Below are 17,570 nucleotides of genomic sequence, written 5' to 3'. Positions count from 1 at the left end.
GGGTTATTGTTTCATTCTATTTCACAAATTCTTTTTGTGAAATAGAATGAAACAATAACCCGTGGTTTGCAACGATGCACTCACTTCTACTCTGCCAAATGTTACAAAACAAAAATAAAAACTGGAAAGCTTTTTCACTTAGCAAGATTAATTAATATGTATGCCCAAAAAATTACATCTTCAAATACACAGTATAGAACATCCAAACTTGAGAGAGAGAAATCGTTATGCTGTTTACGAAGTATAAAAAAACCACACTATCAGTTTTGCTTTATAAAACACATTCATTATATGCATGCACAATGTAAATCATTTTCAATCAAGGAAGCTGAAAAAAAAACGTACATGTACAGTACCCGCAACGTTATTCTTGACATGATAAACGATAGAACACAATACACGCACGATAGGATAGGATACACGCACGATAGGATAGGATACACGCACGATACGATAGGATACACGCACGATACGATAGGATACACGATAAACCTGATAAACGCAAAACCTGATAAACGATCTTCACGATAGACCTGATAAACGCAAAACACGATAAACGATCTTCACGATAAACGGAAAACCTGATAGAAATGTTGTAAATTTAGAAACGATTTAGACAGAACGAAATTTCGATACCTACAATATAATTACATTATGTTGATAATAATATTGAAGGATTTCAATGTTCATTATATACCTACATTACGGACAACGTGGATTTCTTGTTTTCCGCGTTCTCGCGATGGGAAAAATCTAACGCGGTAATCTATAGGTAACTCATGAAAATCGCGGGATGACTATCAGTTACCTGTCCCCGTCGTGGTAACATTTGTTTAAAACCTTGATCGGTTTTGTACCATATAATTTCTTTAATCCCTGGCCGTACGTTTTTTTTTTATTATTATTTATGTTTTTTATCACAGCTAAAATAAAAAAAAACCTAAGATATATACGGCATTGAATTCATTACTTGATATCTATATGGATTTTCTCAGCCAATGATTCTAAAACTTATATTGTCACCTAATGTTTAATTTATAAATTATACAGGGAATTAACTAAATGTAATATAATGTAGTGATATCATGCTTCAGTAGTTCTCTTATGCTACTGTATATTACCTTGAATATCAAATAAAACCAAGTAATATTTTGTGTGTAGTGAGGAGGGGGTTATTTTGCATCAAGCTCTAAGTTCACGGCTCATTCAACATCTCAAGTTATTGTCATAACGACCGCTTTAAAAAAAATCAACCGCACTACACCTGTTAGATATTTTTACACTATGAATGATAATCGATAGTCATAAGTAATTGGAACATATTTATTTGAATTGATATTTTGTTAACAAAACATAAATAAACTGTTTAAAACACAAACAAAACCCGGCTTGTTTTAAATTCGCAATTTTGAAACGCTTAGTGTGTAAAAATTCAAATAATCATCAAAACCAACATAAATTTCCAGTATCTACACGTACGACTATTGGTACATGTGTACATGTACAAGTAAAAAAAACAACAACAAAACAACGATGACAGCGGAATCGTGCCCAATTGAGCAGAATTTTGGGGGATGCAACACCCTTGCATCCTTTTAAAACTTAATCTCCTAAATGTGTGAAATATAATGTCCCTGAGAATGTTAGCTGTCAAAACACGGGTGATACACAAAATCAGATATAAGGACGCGCACAAGTTCAGCAGTTGCTATATAAGTAGCATACAGGTGAAAAAAAATCGGAAGAAAAAGAACCATTATTAAAATATACATGTATGTGATAAACAATGTAATTTACTGATTTTTCCTTTCAAATCGGAACTCCCTATTTTTCTGTTAGTGTTAATTACAAATAATTGTTTCTAGCCAACAAATGTTTATGAACTTCAGATGAAGGAGCTTTCAGATTTACTGTCCTCGGTTTGTTCGACAGACCACTGCCTACTTTCCAGACTACTTAGAATTAAATTGTGATAAATTTTCACTCTCTCTGGACAGACAAATAGCTCTTCTTCTGCCTTAAAATCGACAACTTTATGTTCTCCTTCAAATATACCGTCTTTCCTCGATTCCTAAAAATAGCTTCTTTAACAAAACGAATAAAGGTTTCGGAAAGTATCGTACTTTTTCATTAGATTTTATATACGATCCCGACAGTTTCCGAAGCTACACGATAAACGATTTTCACGATAAACGGAAAACCTGATACACGCAAAACGCGATACACGATAAACCTGATAAACGCAAAACACGATAGAAAACGGAAAACCTGATACACGATAGGATAGGATACACGCACGATACGATAGGATACATGCACGATACGATAGGATACACGCACGATAGAGCACAATAGGAATGTCAAGAATAACGTTGCGGGTACTGTAGCATGAATCGTATGATTTGAACAGTGAGATTACATATATGTATATACTGATACATAAGTGAAATATGTGTGATTTAGATTGATGTAAATTTACTGAAAGTACAGGTTTGTTAGAAATTCTGCAGCAATATTTTTATTTAAATCATGTAAATGGATTTTTATGTTTTTATTATTATGCTCCCCGAACAAATAGTTGCTGTCGTGTCCATCTGTTTGAGCTCATATCTCCTAAACCTTTCATCAGGAATTGAATAATTGATCACAGGTGTACCTCAAGACAAGGACTTTTGGACTAAGGTCTCTCAAGGTCATTTTGGAAAGGTCAAGATCACTCAGAACATATAAAAGTTCGTTATTCAGCAGTGTTTGATATAAAAGTTGCTTATTTCAAGTTTTTGAACATGTTATCACACAAATAAGAAATAGGTAAATGACTTTTGGACAAAGGTTACTCAAGGTCACTCAGAACATATGCCTTATGCATTGCTACTCATCATTGTGTAAATGACTTTCAAACAAAGGTCACTCAAGGTCGTTTTGTAACGGTCAAGGTTACTCATTCAGAACATATGCCTTATATATTTAAAAAAACCCTCATTTCAACAATATAGTTATTCATCACTGCGCAAATGAATATGGACAGAAGTCACTCAAGGTTATTTTGTAAAGGTCAAGGTCACTCAGAACATATACCTTATACATGAAGAAAAACCTCATGTCAATGATATTTCAACAGTTATTTATCATTGTGTGAATGACTTTACAAAAACATCTCTTCATCAAGTCATTTATCATATGAAGCAGTTCAATGGTGACATGCAGTTCAGGCAGCATCCATCACTTTTACTGATGTTCTTGTTTTCGTTATATTTCTCTGTTTTATGTTTGTCTTATTTTTATATCATTTTAATACTGAGGTAAATCAGGAGAGTAGGAAGCCGGGGATTTTTTAAGGGTCGGTAGGGGGCCGAAATAAGGCCCCATTCCCTATGCTAAAAAGCAGGTATTTTTCCCAGTTTTTGCTTTGAAATTCCCAAACAATGAAAACAAATCAAGCAGGGTAGCCAAATCGTTCATAAATCTTCTTCACAGGCCCACAGATTACAATTTTTGCTTCAAAATTCTTAAGTAAACCTAATTTTTTGGCCTCTGCTTATTTGTAGGAGGTAAGCTTTGACCAAATTGAAAGTCAGAAGGAGCCCAAATATACCTTAAAGCACTCTGAATTGGGTTTTCCCCCTATTTCTTTGTATGAAACATTTTCCCCAATTTCAAGCTAATGTCGCTATTTTTCACAATTGGAAAGGCCCTGGCCCTTGAAATCAAGAGCTTAAACAACCCCCGAAAGTTAACCAAGCCTCTTGTATGTAGTTTCGCAGTCAACTTGTTCTTGTTTTGTGTTTCCCGTGGGGTACTGGTAGTTATCTTTAAACCTCTGGTCAACTCATACACTGATTCTAGAGTAGGAGTTCACTTAGTCAGTTGTATTTGTCATATTTCATTTTAAATGTTAATCATTCCAGGTGGATATTTCAAAAATGGTTAGTGAGAAATTAATAAAAGCAGCCACTCAACACCTACATGTTTATTTGGAAGCTCGTAAGCATGGTAAGTAAATCGTACAATATCATTATGAAAGTGAAGTATCAAAGCATGTATGTCAAGGATAATACAGAGATTTAACATAGATTCTGCAGCTATTGTTGATATTCATTAGTTTGAGAAGATTAATTATGTAACGGGGATGGTGATATTAAAGAGTATTTTTTACTGTTTGACCTTTTGACACTATGCATAATTTTGTTATGTATAGCTTCCCCTGGAAGTGACCTCCAGCAAGTCACCTTGGAACGCTTGGGACCCAACATGCATGTTTCTATGCTGAGTCGAAAGTGCGAGCTGGAGTACCTCCGTCGACTGGTGGAATCCCTGTTTCCTTATATTCTACCTCCGCAGGCAGTCAAGTCTCAGTAAGTGGGGGATACAAGCTTAGCAGGGGGATGTTTTTATTTGTTTGTGTCAATGTCGAGAAATAGATAGATTGTATAACTGTGTGTTTCTGTTATTTGGATTGTATAACTGTGTATTTCTGTTATTTGGATTGTATAACTGTGTATTTCTGTTATTTGGATTGTATAACTGTGTATTTCTGTTATTTGTATTGTATAACTGTGTATTTCTGTTATTTGTATTGTATAACTGTGTATTTCTGTTATTTGGATTGTATAACTGTGTATTTCTGTTATTTGGATTGTATAACTGTGTATTTCTGTTATTTGTATTGTATAACTGTGTGTTTCTGTTATTTGGATTGTATAACTGTGTGTTTCTGTTATTTGTATTGTATAACTGTGTATTTCTGTTATTTGGATTGTATAACTGTGTATTTCTGTTATTTGGATTGTATAACTGTGTATTTCTGTTATTTGGATTGTATAACTGTGTATTTCTGTTATTTGTATTGTATAACTGTGTATTTCTGTTATTTGTATTGTATAACTGTGTATTTCTGTTATTTGTATTGTATAACTGTGTATTTCTGTTATTTGTATTGTATAACTGTGTATTTCTGTTATTTGTATTGTATAACTGTGTGTTTCCGTTATTTGTATTGTATAACTGTGTGTTTCCGTTATTTGTATTGTATAACTGTGTATTTCCGTTATTTGTATTGTATAACTGTGTGTTTCCGTTATTTGTATTGTATAACTGTGTATTTCTGTTATTTGGATTGTATAACTGTGTATTTCTGTTATTTGTATTGTATAACTGTGTGTTTCTGTTATTTGGATTGTATAACTGTGTATTTCTGTTATTTGTATTGTATAACTGTGTGTTTCTGTTATTTGTATTGTATAACTGTGTATTTCTGTTATTTGTATTGTATAACTGTGTATTTCTGTTATTTGGATTGTATAACTGTGTATTTCTGTTATTTGGATTGTATAACTGTGTATTTCTGTTATTTGGATTGTATAACTGTGTATTTCTGTTATTTGGATTGTATAACTGTGTATTTCTGTTATTTGGATTGTATAACTGTGTGTTTCTGTTATTTGGATTGTATAACTGTGTATTTCTGTTATTTGTATTGTATAACTGTGTATTTCTGTTATTTGGATTGTATAACTGTGTGTTTTTGTTATTTGGATTGTATAACTGTGTATTTCTGTTATTTGTATTGTATAACTGTGTATTTCTGTTATTTGGATTGTATAACTGTGTGTTTCTGTTATTTGTATTGTATAACTGTGTATTTCTGTTATTTGTATTGTATAACTGTGTATTTCTGTTATTTGGATTGTATAACTGTGTGTTTCTGTTATTTGGATTGTATAACTGTGTATTTCTGTTATTTGTATTGTATAACTGTGTATTTCTGTTATTTGGATTGTATAACTGTGTATTTCTGTTATTTGGATTGTATAACTGTGTTTCTGTTATTTGTATTGTATAACTGTGTATTTCTGTTATTTGTCTTGTATAACTGTGTATTTCTGTTATTTGGATTGTATAACTGTGTGTTTCTGTTATTTGGATTGTATAACTGTGTGTTTCTGTTATTTGGATTGTATAACTGTGTATTTCTGTTATTTGGATTGTATAACTGTGTATTTCTGTTATTTGGATTGTATAACTGTGTGTTTCTGTTATTTGTATTGTATAACTGTGTATTTCTGTTATTTGGATTGTATAACTGTGTGTTTCTGTTATTTGGATTGTATAACTGTGTATTTCTGTTATTTGGATTGTATAACTGTGTATTTCTGTTATTTGTATTGTATAACTGTGTATTTCTGTTATTTGGATTGTATAACTGTGTGTTTCTGTTATTTGGATTGTATAACTGTGTATTTCTGTTATTTGGATTGTATAACTGTGTATTTCTGTTATTTGTATTGTATAACTGTGTGTTTCTGTTATTTGGATTGTATAACTGTGTATTTCTGTTATTTGGATTGTATAACTGTGTGTTTCTGTTATTTGGATTGTATAACTGTGTGTTTCTGTTATTTGGATTGTATAACTGTGTATTTCTGTTATTTGGATTGTATAACTGTGTGTTTCTGTTATTTGTATTGTATAACTGTGTGTTTCTGTTATTTGGATTGTATAACTGTGTATTTCTGTTATTTGGATTGTATAACTGTGTATTTCTGTTATTTGGATTGTATAACTGTGTATTTCTGTTATTTGTATTGTATAACTGTGTGTTTCTGTTATTTGTATTGTATAACTGTGTGTTTCTGTTATTTGGATTGTATAACTGTGTGTTTCTGTTATTTGGATTGTATAACTGTGTATTTCTGTTATTTGTATTGTATAACTGTGTATTTCTGTTATTTGTATTGTATAACTGTGTATTTCTGTTATTTGGATTGTATAACTGTGTATTTCTGTTATTTGGATTGTATAACTGTGTATTTCTGTTATTTGTATTGTATAACTGTGTATTTCTGTTATTTGGATTGTATAACTGTGTGTTTCTGTTATTTGTATTGTATAACTGTGTATTTCTGTTATTTGGATTGTATAACTGTGTATTTCTGTTATTTGGATTGTATAACTGTGTATTTCTGTTATTTGGATTGTATAACTGTGTATTTCTGTTATTTGGATTGTATAACTGTGTTTCTGTTATTTGGATTGTATAACTGTGTATTTCTGTTATTTGGATTGTATAACTGTGTGTTTCTGTTATTTGTATTGTATAACTGTGTATTTCTGTTATTTGTATTGTATAACTGTGTATTTCTGTTATTTGTATTGTATAACTGTGTATTTCTGTTATTTGTATTGTATAACTGTGTATTTCTGTTATTTGTCTTGTTAGAGGCATACTTAGCAATCATGTTTATGATGGGATACATTATGATGTGGCAACATCTCTGACAATGAAATGGCAACATCTGATTATGACATGGCCTTATTTGTCTGATTATGAAGTGGCAACATCTGATTATGACATGGCCACATTAGTCTAATTATGAAACATCTGATTAAGACATGGCAATGTCTTGTCTGGTTATGATGTGGCAATGTCTTTTCTTTTATTTAACTTTTAATTGTAAACACTGATCATACAATATGATGTCAGCATCATCATACAAGAACAGAGACTTGATTAGTAATTTGATTATTTACTTTATTGTGATGGCGTCTTTGTAATTTCAGCTGTACATGTGCTTTGATCAGGGAGATTTTGGCAGGCTCAGTCCTACTTCCTGCTCTAGATGCTGTAGCTAACCCTGTAAGTTATCCATAAATTTATGGTCAGAAAAAAACATCACTGATAGCACTGTTGCTTTATAGTTAATATAAAACTGTGAGCTGTGAATCTGCATGACAGATTCATTTCTTATCAAACCCCAGGTACAGTGTTTATTCTTTTGTAGGATATGGTGAACAACTTGATACTCATTTTTCTTGATAAGACACCAGTAAGTACACTTATCTTCCAGGCCTTTGTGTATAGAGCTGTGTATATATATGTAGCTTTGTTGTTTAGTAGAAGCTTGAGATAATTTGAACGTGATAATTTATCCTGCCTTTCAGCCTCCGGTTGTCACAGAACCACTATCTCTATCTGTACCATTCCTGGAGCATTTTGCTAAACCTCTCACGAAAAATAAATCGGTATGCGGAGCAATTACACTATCTGAATGGAGTAGAATGAATTATGAACTTATAAACTTTAAAAACATTTATATACACTTAATGGTGTATAAATTATGAATGCCGGCGTGACCTGTTGAGTATTAATTGTTTGTCTGTTTATAGTGTCTGAGAGTGGAACTCAAGGACATTCTGTGCAGAGAAAGGCCTAAACATCTGTATCCATTCATGCAGTTCCTAAAAAATGAAGGAGCAATCAATGTACTGCAGTTCTCATTGGCTTGTGGTAAGTTCTCTTTGGTTTGTGGTAAGTTCTCTTTGGCTTGTGGTAAGTTCTCTTTGGTTTGTGGCAAGTTCTCCTTGGTTTGTGGTAAGAGCTCTTTGGCTTGTGGTAAGAGCTCTTTGTGTTAAGAGCTCTTTAGCTTGTGGTTAGTTCTCATAGGTTTGTTGTAAGTCCTCATGGGTGTGTAGTAAGTCCTCATGTGCTTGTAGTAAGTCCTCATGGGTGTGTAGTAAGTCCTCATGCTCATGGGTTTGTAGTAAGTCCTCGTGTGTTTGTAGTAAGTCCTCGTGTGTTTGTAGTAAGTCTTCGTGTGTTTGTAGTAAGTCCTTGTGTGTTTGTAGTAAGTCTTCGTGTGTTTGTAGTAAGTCCTCATGGGTTTTTAGTAAGTCCTCATGGGTTTTTAGTAAGTCCTCATGTGTTTGTAGTAAGTCCTCATGTGTTTGTAGTAAGTCTTTGTGTGTTTGTAGTAAGTCCTCATGGGTTGTAGTAAGTCCTCATGGGTTTGTAGTAAGTCCTCGTGTGTTTGTAGTAAGTCCTCGTGTGTTTGTAGTAAGTCTTTGTGTGTTTGTAGTAAGTCCTCATGGGTTGTAGTAAGTCCTCATAGGTTTGTTGTAAGTCCTCATGGGTGTGTAGTAAGTCCTCATGTGCTTGTAGTAAGTCCTCATGGGTGTGTAGTAAGTCCTCATGCTCATGGGTTTGTAGTAAGTCCTCGTGTGTTTGTAGTAAGTCCTCGTGTGTTTGTAGTAAGTCTTCGTGTGTTTGTAGTAAGTCTTCGTGTGTTTGTAGTAAGTCCTCATGGGTGTGTAGTAAGTCCTCATGGGTTTTTAGTAAGTCCTCATGTGCTTGTAGTAAGTCCTCATGGGTGTGTAGTAAGTCCTCGTGTGTTTGTAGTAAGTCCTTGTGTGTTTGTAGTAAGTCCTAGTGTGTTTGTAGTAAGTCCTCGTGTGTTTGTAGTAAGTCCTCGTGTGTTTGTAGTAAGTCCTCGTGTGTTTGTAGTAAGTCCTCGTGTGTTTGTAGTAAGTCTTTGTGTGTTTGTAGTAAGTCCTCATGGGTTTGTAGTAAGTCCTCATGTATTTGTTGTAAGTCCTCGTGTGTTTGTAGTAAGTCCTCATGGGTTGTAGTAAGTCCTCATGGGTTTGTAGTAAGTCCTCGTGTGTTTGTAGTAAGTCTTCGTGTGTTTGTTGTAAGTCTTTGTGTGTTTGTTGTAAGTGGTCATGGGTTTGTGGTAAGTCTTATTGGACTTATGGTAAGTTCTCTTTGGTTTGGGGTAAGTTCTAATGGGCTTAAGATAAGTCCTCATGGGTTTGAGGTAAGTTCTAATGGGCTTGAGATAAGTCCTCATGGGCTTGAGATAAGTTCTAATGAGCTTGAGATAAGTCCTCTTGGGCTTGAGGTAACTTCTCTTTGGGCTTGATAATTTTGATTGGGGGGGAGGGGGTTGACAAAAGCTGGATGAATTTATTTATTTTCCCACTGATGAAAGATTTAACACACTGTCTGTATTATTCTGTACAACTGCTTTTTATACGCCCGTCGAAGACGGGATGTATTATGGTATGGCGTCGTCCGTCTGTCTGTCCGGACCTTGTGGGCAGGATACAGACTGAACCATAAGCCCTAGGACTTTACAACTTGGTACATTTGATCACCATGATGAGAAGAAGATGCCTATTGTTTTTCAAGGTCAAAGGTCAAGGTTGTAGTATCACTTATTAGGAAAACCTTGTGGGCAGGATACAAAGCGAACCGTAAGCTCCAGGATATTATAACTTGGTATATTTGATCATCATGATGAGAGGAAGGTGCCTATTGTTTTTCAAGGTCAAAGGTCAAGGTCGTAGTATCACTTATTAGGAAAACCTTGTGGGCAGGATACAAACTGAACCGTAAGCTCCAGGATATTATAACTTGGTATATTTGATCACCATGATGAGAGGAAGATGCCTATTGTTTTTCAAGGTCAAAAGTCAAGGTCGTAGTATCACTTTTTAGGAAAACCTTGTGGGCAGGATACAAACCGAACCGTAAGCTCCAGGATATTACAACTTGGTATATTTGATCACCATGGTGAGAGGAAGATGCCTATTGTTTTTCAAGGTCAGAGGTCAAAGGTCAAGGTCGTAGTATCACTTATTAGGAAAACCTTGTGGGCAGGATACAAACCGAACCATAACCTCCAGGATATTATAACTTGGTATATTTAATCATCATGATGAGAGGAAGGTGCCTATTGTTTTTCAAGGTCAGAGGTCAAAGGTCAAGGTCGTAGTATCACTTATTAGGAAAACCTTGTGGGCAGGATACAAACCGAACCGTTAGCATATTTATGAAGTAGCGCATTCTAAGGCTATCCCTCTTTATATCTTGATATCCATTTCTACAAGCATAATAATGAATTAGCTCACAGAGGAAAGTGCTAACTTCACTAAAATATGAATCCCACTAAAATATGTTTTCCTTGAGCAAAATCTACGGGCGTATTATGCCACGTTGGCGTTGCTCTTGTTACTAATATACAAAGGACTTTAACATTCATACCTAGAGCCGTTCAAATATTGTATGAACATGACTTTTATTCCACCTTCCACAGGACTTTAACTGCACTAGTATTGACGTATATATTAACATAACTGCTAGAACATAACTGCTATACTCCAAACAATGTTACGGGGAGGTACTGTATGTTTAAATTAGAATACTTGTCTGTCCATCTGTCTGTCTGTATCTAGGCATAAGTTTGTCTGGACATACTGTATTCTGAGAGACTGACATGTGGATTTTCCTGAAAATTAGTACTCTTTATTCACCATTTAAAGATGTGTACGTGGTATAAAGATGTGTACGTGGTAAAAAGATGTGTACTTGTTATAAAGATGTCTATGTGGGATAAAGATGTGCATGTGGTATTTTCCTCATAACTGGGCATTTTATCTTCCTTTTACAGGTGTTTTTTTTTTTCAACTTTATAAACTTGTCATTTTGTTTTAGATTTTGTAAATACATGGTTGTCTCACAGAGACTATGGCATAAGTTTAGGAGAGGGTATAATGGAATAACTGTGTCTGTCCATCTGTCTAACCTGATCCCAGAGTAATAGGAGAGGGTATAATGGAATCACTGTGTCTGTTTGTCCATCTGTCTATCCTGAGCCCAGAGTAATTGGAGAGGGTATAATGGAATCACTGTGTCTGTTTGTCCATCTGTCTATCCTGAGCCCAGAGCTGTCCCAGTATTGTACAGTGTGCATGTTTATATAACAGAACTGTTATTCCTCATTACAGAGGACTTTAACACGCGTATACTGAGCCCAGAGCTGTCCCAGTATTGTACAGTGTACATGTTTATATAACAGAACTGTTATTCCTCATTACAGAGGACTTTAACACGCGTATACTGAGCCCAGAGCTGTCCCAGGGAGATTTAGTGGAGCTTCACAACATGGCTAAGGACCTGTACAGAAGTTACTGTGCTAAAGATGCTGTTGATAGAATTAAGTTTGATGAGGAAATTGTCAGTGAGCTGGCAGAGGGTAAGACCTAGAACACATTACACAATGATCTGAAGTTTGTACAATATATAGGTGACTCAAAGTTCTTGATCTCTCAAAGCGAAATCACAGTCCCGATTTATTTCTCTAATCTATGCAACTAAACAAATGTACTGTCGAAGTTCTCGATTTCTTTAAGTGTTTGGGTGCCTTAAAACATATTTCATTGTTTTTCACTCTTGATCTCTATGAATGTTGAACACACGTAGAGCGAACGGTGAATACACCCCTTCAATCATACACTATGTCCTGAATATTTTTAGGTAATTGACTTGATTTCAACAATACAGAACTTTATTTTGCACAGATAAAAGGATTTTTTAAAGTTTATGTATTTATTTGTTCTTTTCTCATGTTGAGATAGATGTACATTTACAAGACAAATTTCTCATACATGTCACTGACCACACAGAGCACAATCGTCACAATTTTCAGTCGCCTTACGCAAAGCACATACTCTGTTAAATAACAATGTTTCTTCACCATGTCTCTAAATTATGTTCTCCATATTGCTGTCTCTCTATCAAGTCCAAACAAGTCGTAAGTATGGGTATAGTCAATTTACATATTGAAAACAAAGTGTAGGGAGGGGGGGTTGTATTGACCAATCATACATGTATCAACCCTTCGAGGAAATCAGGCGATGCGTTACCTATATATACACTCGATGAACACGGTCGAACTAACCCCAGGCATTCACGGTTATACAGGGAAGGTCCTAGTGGAAATAACTTAGAGAGATCAAGAGTGATAAACAATGAAACATGTTTTATGGGACCCAAATTTCACTTCGAGAAATTGAACGTTTGAGAGATCAAGAGTAAATTTGTTTAGTTATATAGGGAAAACAATCGAGACTGTGATTTAACCGCGAGAGATTGTGGACTTCGAGAGATCGAAGTTGGAGCCATCGAGAGTCACCTGTATGTTGCTCCTCGTTCAGAAGAATTGTAGTCTGAAATATATTACAGTACATTTCATTCCCGTATTACCCACGGAGTTATGTACGGTCTTCTGTGTTAGAATTCTTTGTGTGCAATTTTACCATTCTCACAGAGTCTGGGTTTATGTTCATCCTCAGACCCTGTAGTCAGCAGAAACCAAAAAGGCCAATCATATGCAGAGTTTTAATAAAAGCCTACTAAATCTAGAGATACCTGTGTGTTGCTTTCATTGGTAACCATCGGGCTTGTTGAAAAACGAAAAGTGAGGGAAAGCATGTTTTCTTTGTACGTCTCAATAATTTCACAATAAAAACACTATCTGGGACGAAAATTATGTCTAATTGTTGTTTTGCGTTATCACAAAAGTCTTTGAAATGATTTTGATTTTTTATTGCATATTTACATAACATAGCACACTATGGCATCATAAATACATTTTGTTGTTTATTAGAACTATTTCGATGAGGTTGCTTATTTGAACAATGAAAATCACTGATTGGCTAAATATCCCATGATTTTCCTCATCCTCATAGAAATCCAGGTAGTCGGTGAAAGTTAGCATAAACAAAGAATCTGATGTGGAAGAATACAATTGTACATGTGCCTAATCTTTTTCTATTGATTTTAGATAGACAGCCATTAATGTGTGCATGTATTGTATTTAATAATGTACTTAATGGGCAGTGTAAATTTGCTGTTTTTCTCTTTGAAATAAAAGTTACAGTTGCTGTAAGCTTTATCGACAGATTCAGTTGTTATGGTGTTCTGGCGTTTTTCCTTTTAGTGGTCGACAGTCCCCCGGACCAGGTTGTGAAATTACGGACATCCACCCCTCTCTTCAAGTAAGGGTCGACCAGACAAATTTAGAATTTTTAGGATAAATAAAGTCAGTAGATTTCAGTCCTTTAGAAATATAAGCTGAAGATTTTGTTGATTATTACAGGTATCAGGGTAATATTCAGTATTCATAAAGACATGTTGATGTAGATTGATGAGTTACAGGATTTAAATGATTGTGTTGTGTCTGTTGTGCTCTGAGTCTTGTATTTTCTCTCTTTAGGGCGTATGATCACACCTATGACCTACTGGAGAACACATTTCTACCTTTATTTCATCAGAGTGATGATGTAAGTCTGTAATATTCCTACATAGAAAAAGAGACACACAAACACCCCCTCCCAAAACAAACCAAAGGCACACAAACACTAAACAAACACTAAACAAACCAAAGACACACAAACAAACACTAAACAAACCAAAGACACACAAACACTAAACAAACACTAAACAAACCAAAGACACACACAAACACCCCCTCCCAAATCAAAACCAAAGGCACACAAACAAACACTAAACAAACCAAAGGCACACAAACTCTAAATAAACACTAAACAAACCAAAGAGACACACAAACACCCCCTCCCAAATCAAAACCAAAGGCACACAAACTCTAAACAAACTCTAAACAAACCAAAGACACACACAAACACCCCCTCCCAAATCAAAACCAAAGGCACACAAACTCTAAACAAACACTAAACAAACCAAAGACACACACAAACACCCCCTCCCAAATCAAAACCAAATGCACACAAACACTAAACAAACACTAAACAAACCAAAGACACACACAAACACCCCCTCCCAAATCAAAACCAAAGGCACACAAACTCTAAATAAACACTAAACAAACCAAAGACACACACAAACACCCCCTCCCAAATCAAAACCAAAGGCACACAAACTCTAAATAAACACTAAACAAACCAAAGACACACACAAAAACCCCCTCCCAAATCAAAACCAAAGGCACACAAACTCTAAACAAACACTAAACAAACCAAAGACACACACAAACACCCCCTCCCAAAACAAAACCAAAGGCACACAAACACTAAACAAACACTAAACAAACCAAAGACACACACATACACCCCTCCCAAATCAAAACCAAAGGCACACAAACTCTAAATAAACACTAAACAAACCAAAGACACACACATACACCCCCTCCCAAATCAAAACCAAAGGCACACAAACTCTAAATAAACACTAAACAAACCAAAGACACACACAAACACCCCCTCCCAAATCAAAACCAAAGGCACACAAACTCTAAATAAACACTAAACAAACCAAAGACACACACAAACACCCCCTCCCAAATCAAAACCAAAGGCACACAAACTCTAAATAAACACTAAACAAACCAAAGACACACACAAACACCCCCTCCCAAATCAAAACCAAAGGCACACAAACAAACACTAAACAAACCAAAGACACACACAAACACCCCCTCCCAAATCAAAACCAAAGGCACACAAACAAACACTAAACAAACCAAAGACACACACAAACACCCCCTCCCAAATCAAAACCAAAGGCACACAAACTCTAAATAAACACTAAACAAACCAAAGACACACACAAACACCCCCTCCCAAATCAAAACCAAAGGCACACAAACAAACACTAAACAAACCAAAGACACACACAAACATCCCCTCCCAAATCAAAACCAAAGGCACACAAACTCTAAATAAACACTAAACAAACCAAAGACACACACAAAAACCCCCTCCCAAATCAAAACCAAAGGCACACAAACTCTAAATAAACACTAAACAAACCAAAGACACACACAAACACCCCCTCCCAAAACAAAACCAAAGGCACACAAACAAACACTAAACAAACCAAAGACACACATACCCCCCAAACAAACCAAACACACACAACCCCAAACAAACCAAACACACACACACAACCTCAGACAAACCAAACACACACTCACAAACCCCAAACAAACTAAAGACACACTCGCAAACCCTAAACAAACCAAGCACACACTCACAAACCCTAAACAAAACAATCACACACACACACAACCCCTAAACAAACTAAAGACACACTCACAAACCCAAAACAAACCAAACACACACACACCCTAAACAAACCAAACACACACACACACACACACACACACCCTAAACAAACCAAACACACACTCACAACCCTTAAAAAACCAAACACACACACAAACCCCAAACAAACCAAACATACTCACACAACCCCTAAACAAAACAAACACTCACTCACAACCCCTAAAAACCAAACACACACACTCACAACCCCTAAACAAACCAAACACACACACTCACAAACCCCAAACAAACCAAACATACTCACACAACCCCTAAACAAACCAAACACACACTCACAAACCGTAAACAAACCAAACACACACACTCACAAACCCTAAACAAACCAAACATACATACACAAACCCCAAACAAACCAAACACACACACACAACCCCTAAACAAACCAAACACACACTCGCAACCCCTAAACAAACCAAATACACACTCACAACCCCTAAACAAACCAAACATACTCACACAACCCCTAAACAAACCAAACACACACACTCACAAACCCTAAACAAACCAAGCACACACTCACAAACCTTAAACAAACCAAACACACACACACACACACACACACACACACACACACACACACACACACACACACACACACACACACACACACACACACACACACACACACACACACACACACCCTAAACAAACCGAACACACACACACACACACACACACACACACACACACACACACACACACACACACACACACACACACACACACACACACACACACACACACACACACACACACCCTAAACAAACCGAACACACACACACACACACACACACACACACACACACACACACACACACACACACACACACACACACACACACACACACACACCCTAAAAAACCAAACACACACACAAACACCTCAAACAAAGCAAAGAATTTTAAATGAAATAATCTACTTAGTGCAGCCATGTTCCTGTCCATTAAATCGATATCCTGACATAAAAGACCCCTGAGCCTTTACTCATGTGTTTCTCTTACAGATAAAACTTGCACAATTATTTAACCATTTATAAAGGTGCTACATTTGACTTTTAAGGAAGGTTGTCTTTATTTACAGTATTACACCATGTTGTGTGGAAGCAGAGAGCCTAGCCAGGTAGCACGGGCGATGCCAAAGTAAGTATTGAGGAATGGGAGGGGGGGGTGTCTGTTCGTGTCTGTTCTTAACAAGAATGAAAATCGTCTTATTGTATGACATGGAAAGGACTATATGTGTGATAAGAAGGTCTTGACATTCCTACTTTTAATACCATTTTTTGGAATTTTGACATACATGTATATCTACCATTTTACATGCAGTTTTATTTCTTGAAAACATTAAGCACTGACATGGACAAACTTTAAATTCGTGTCACTGATTTATGTTCCAGCACACGTGATACAAAAATTTGGGTTTGTTGAAAGCTGTGCTTGGTGTTTTCTGAAAGAATTGCATTCATAGAATTAGCACCTTAAATAAATTTGATTAGAATTTAAAAATTGCATCACTTTTGATGTTGTGTACTTGAAATGACTGTAGAAATTAGAGACGCAGTATAAGCTTCTGAAACTGTATAGGACATGATCTTTGATGTAAGTAAGAACGAATCCAGCTCTGAAACTTTTAAATGTTGAGTATGGCTGTATCATATGTTGTCCTTTATCATTCATTGATGATTAACAGTTTCTAATATATATAAATATAAACACACACACACACACAAAACACACAAACAAAACCAACAAAAAACACTAAAATGACCAAGTGATACATAATCAACTCTAGTTTTTATTTTCTTTATATCTTGTTGTCATTTCTATGTTTTGTATGCCTGATAGGGCATA

The 17,570-nt window shown here is 35.5% G+C and overlaps 1 protein-coding gene across 2 annotated transcripts in view; it reads left to right on the top strand.

Annotated features, from left to right (window-relative positions):
* LOC125646164 (sorting nexin-14-like) overlaps positions 1-17,570 on the top strand; it is a 37,922-nt gene that overhangs the window by 5,855 nt on the left and 14,497 nt on the right. For both annotated transcript variants that reach the window (XM_056141462.1, XM_056141461.1), the window contains exons 8-17: positions 3,909-3,993; positions 4,199-4,355; positions 7,561-7,636; positions 7,782-7,826; positions 7,942-8,022; positions 8,167-8,287; positions 11,658-11,813; positions 13,560-13,617; positions 13,836-13,902; positions 16,804-16,862. In XM_056141462.1, coding sequence (XP_055997437.1) covers positions 3,909-3,993; positions 4,199-4,355; positions 7,561-7,636; positions 7,782-7,826; positions 7,942-8,022; positions 8,167-8,287; positions 11,658-11,813; positions 13,560-13,617; positions 13,836-13,902; positions 16,804-16,862 — 905 coding nt within the window. The remainder of the gene's footprint in view (positions 1-3,908; positions 3,994-4,198; positions 4,356-7,560; positions 7,637-7,781; positions 7,827-7,941; positions 8,023-8,166; positions 8,288-11,657; positions 11,814-13,559; positions 13,618-13,835; positions 13,903-16,803; positions 16,863-17,570) is intronic.

This window comes from Ostrea edulis, chromosome 6 (assembly GCF_947568905.1).
Source record: "Ostrea edulis chromosome 6, xbOstEdul1.1, whole genome shotgun sequence".
NCBI classification, from domain to species: Eukaryota; Metazoa; Mollusca; class Bivalvia; order Ostreida; family Ostreidae; genus Ostrea; species Ostrea edulis.
This window is presented reverse-complemented; position numbering and strand designations above follow the sequence as displayed.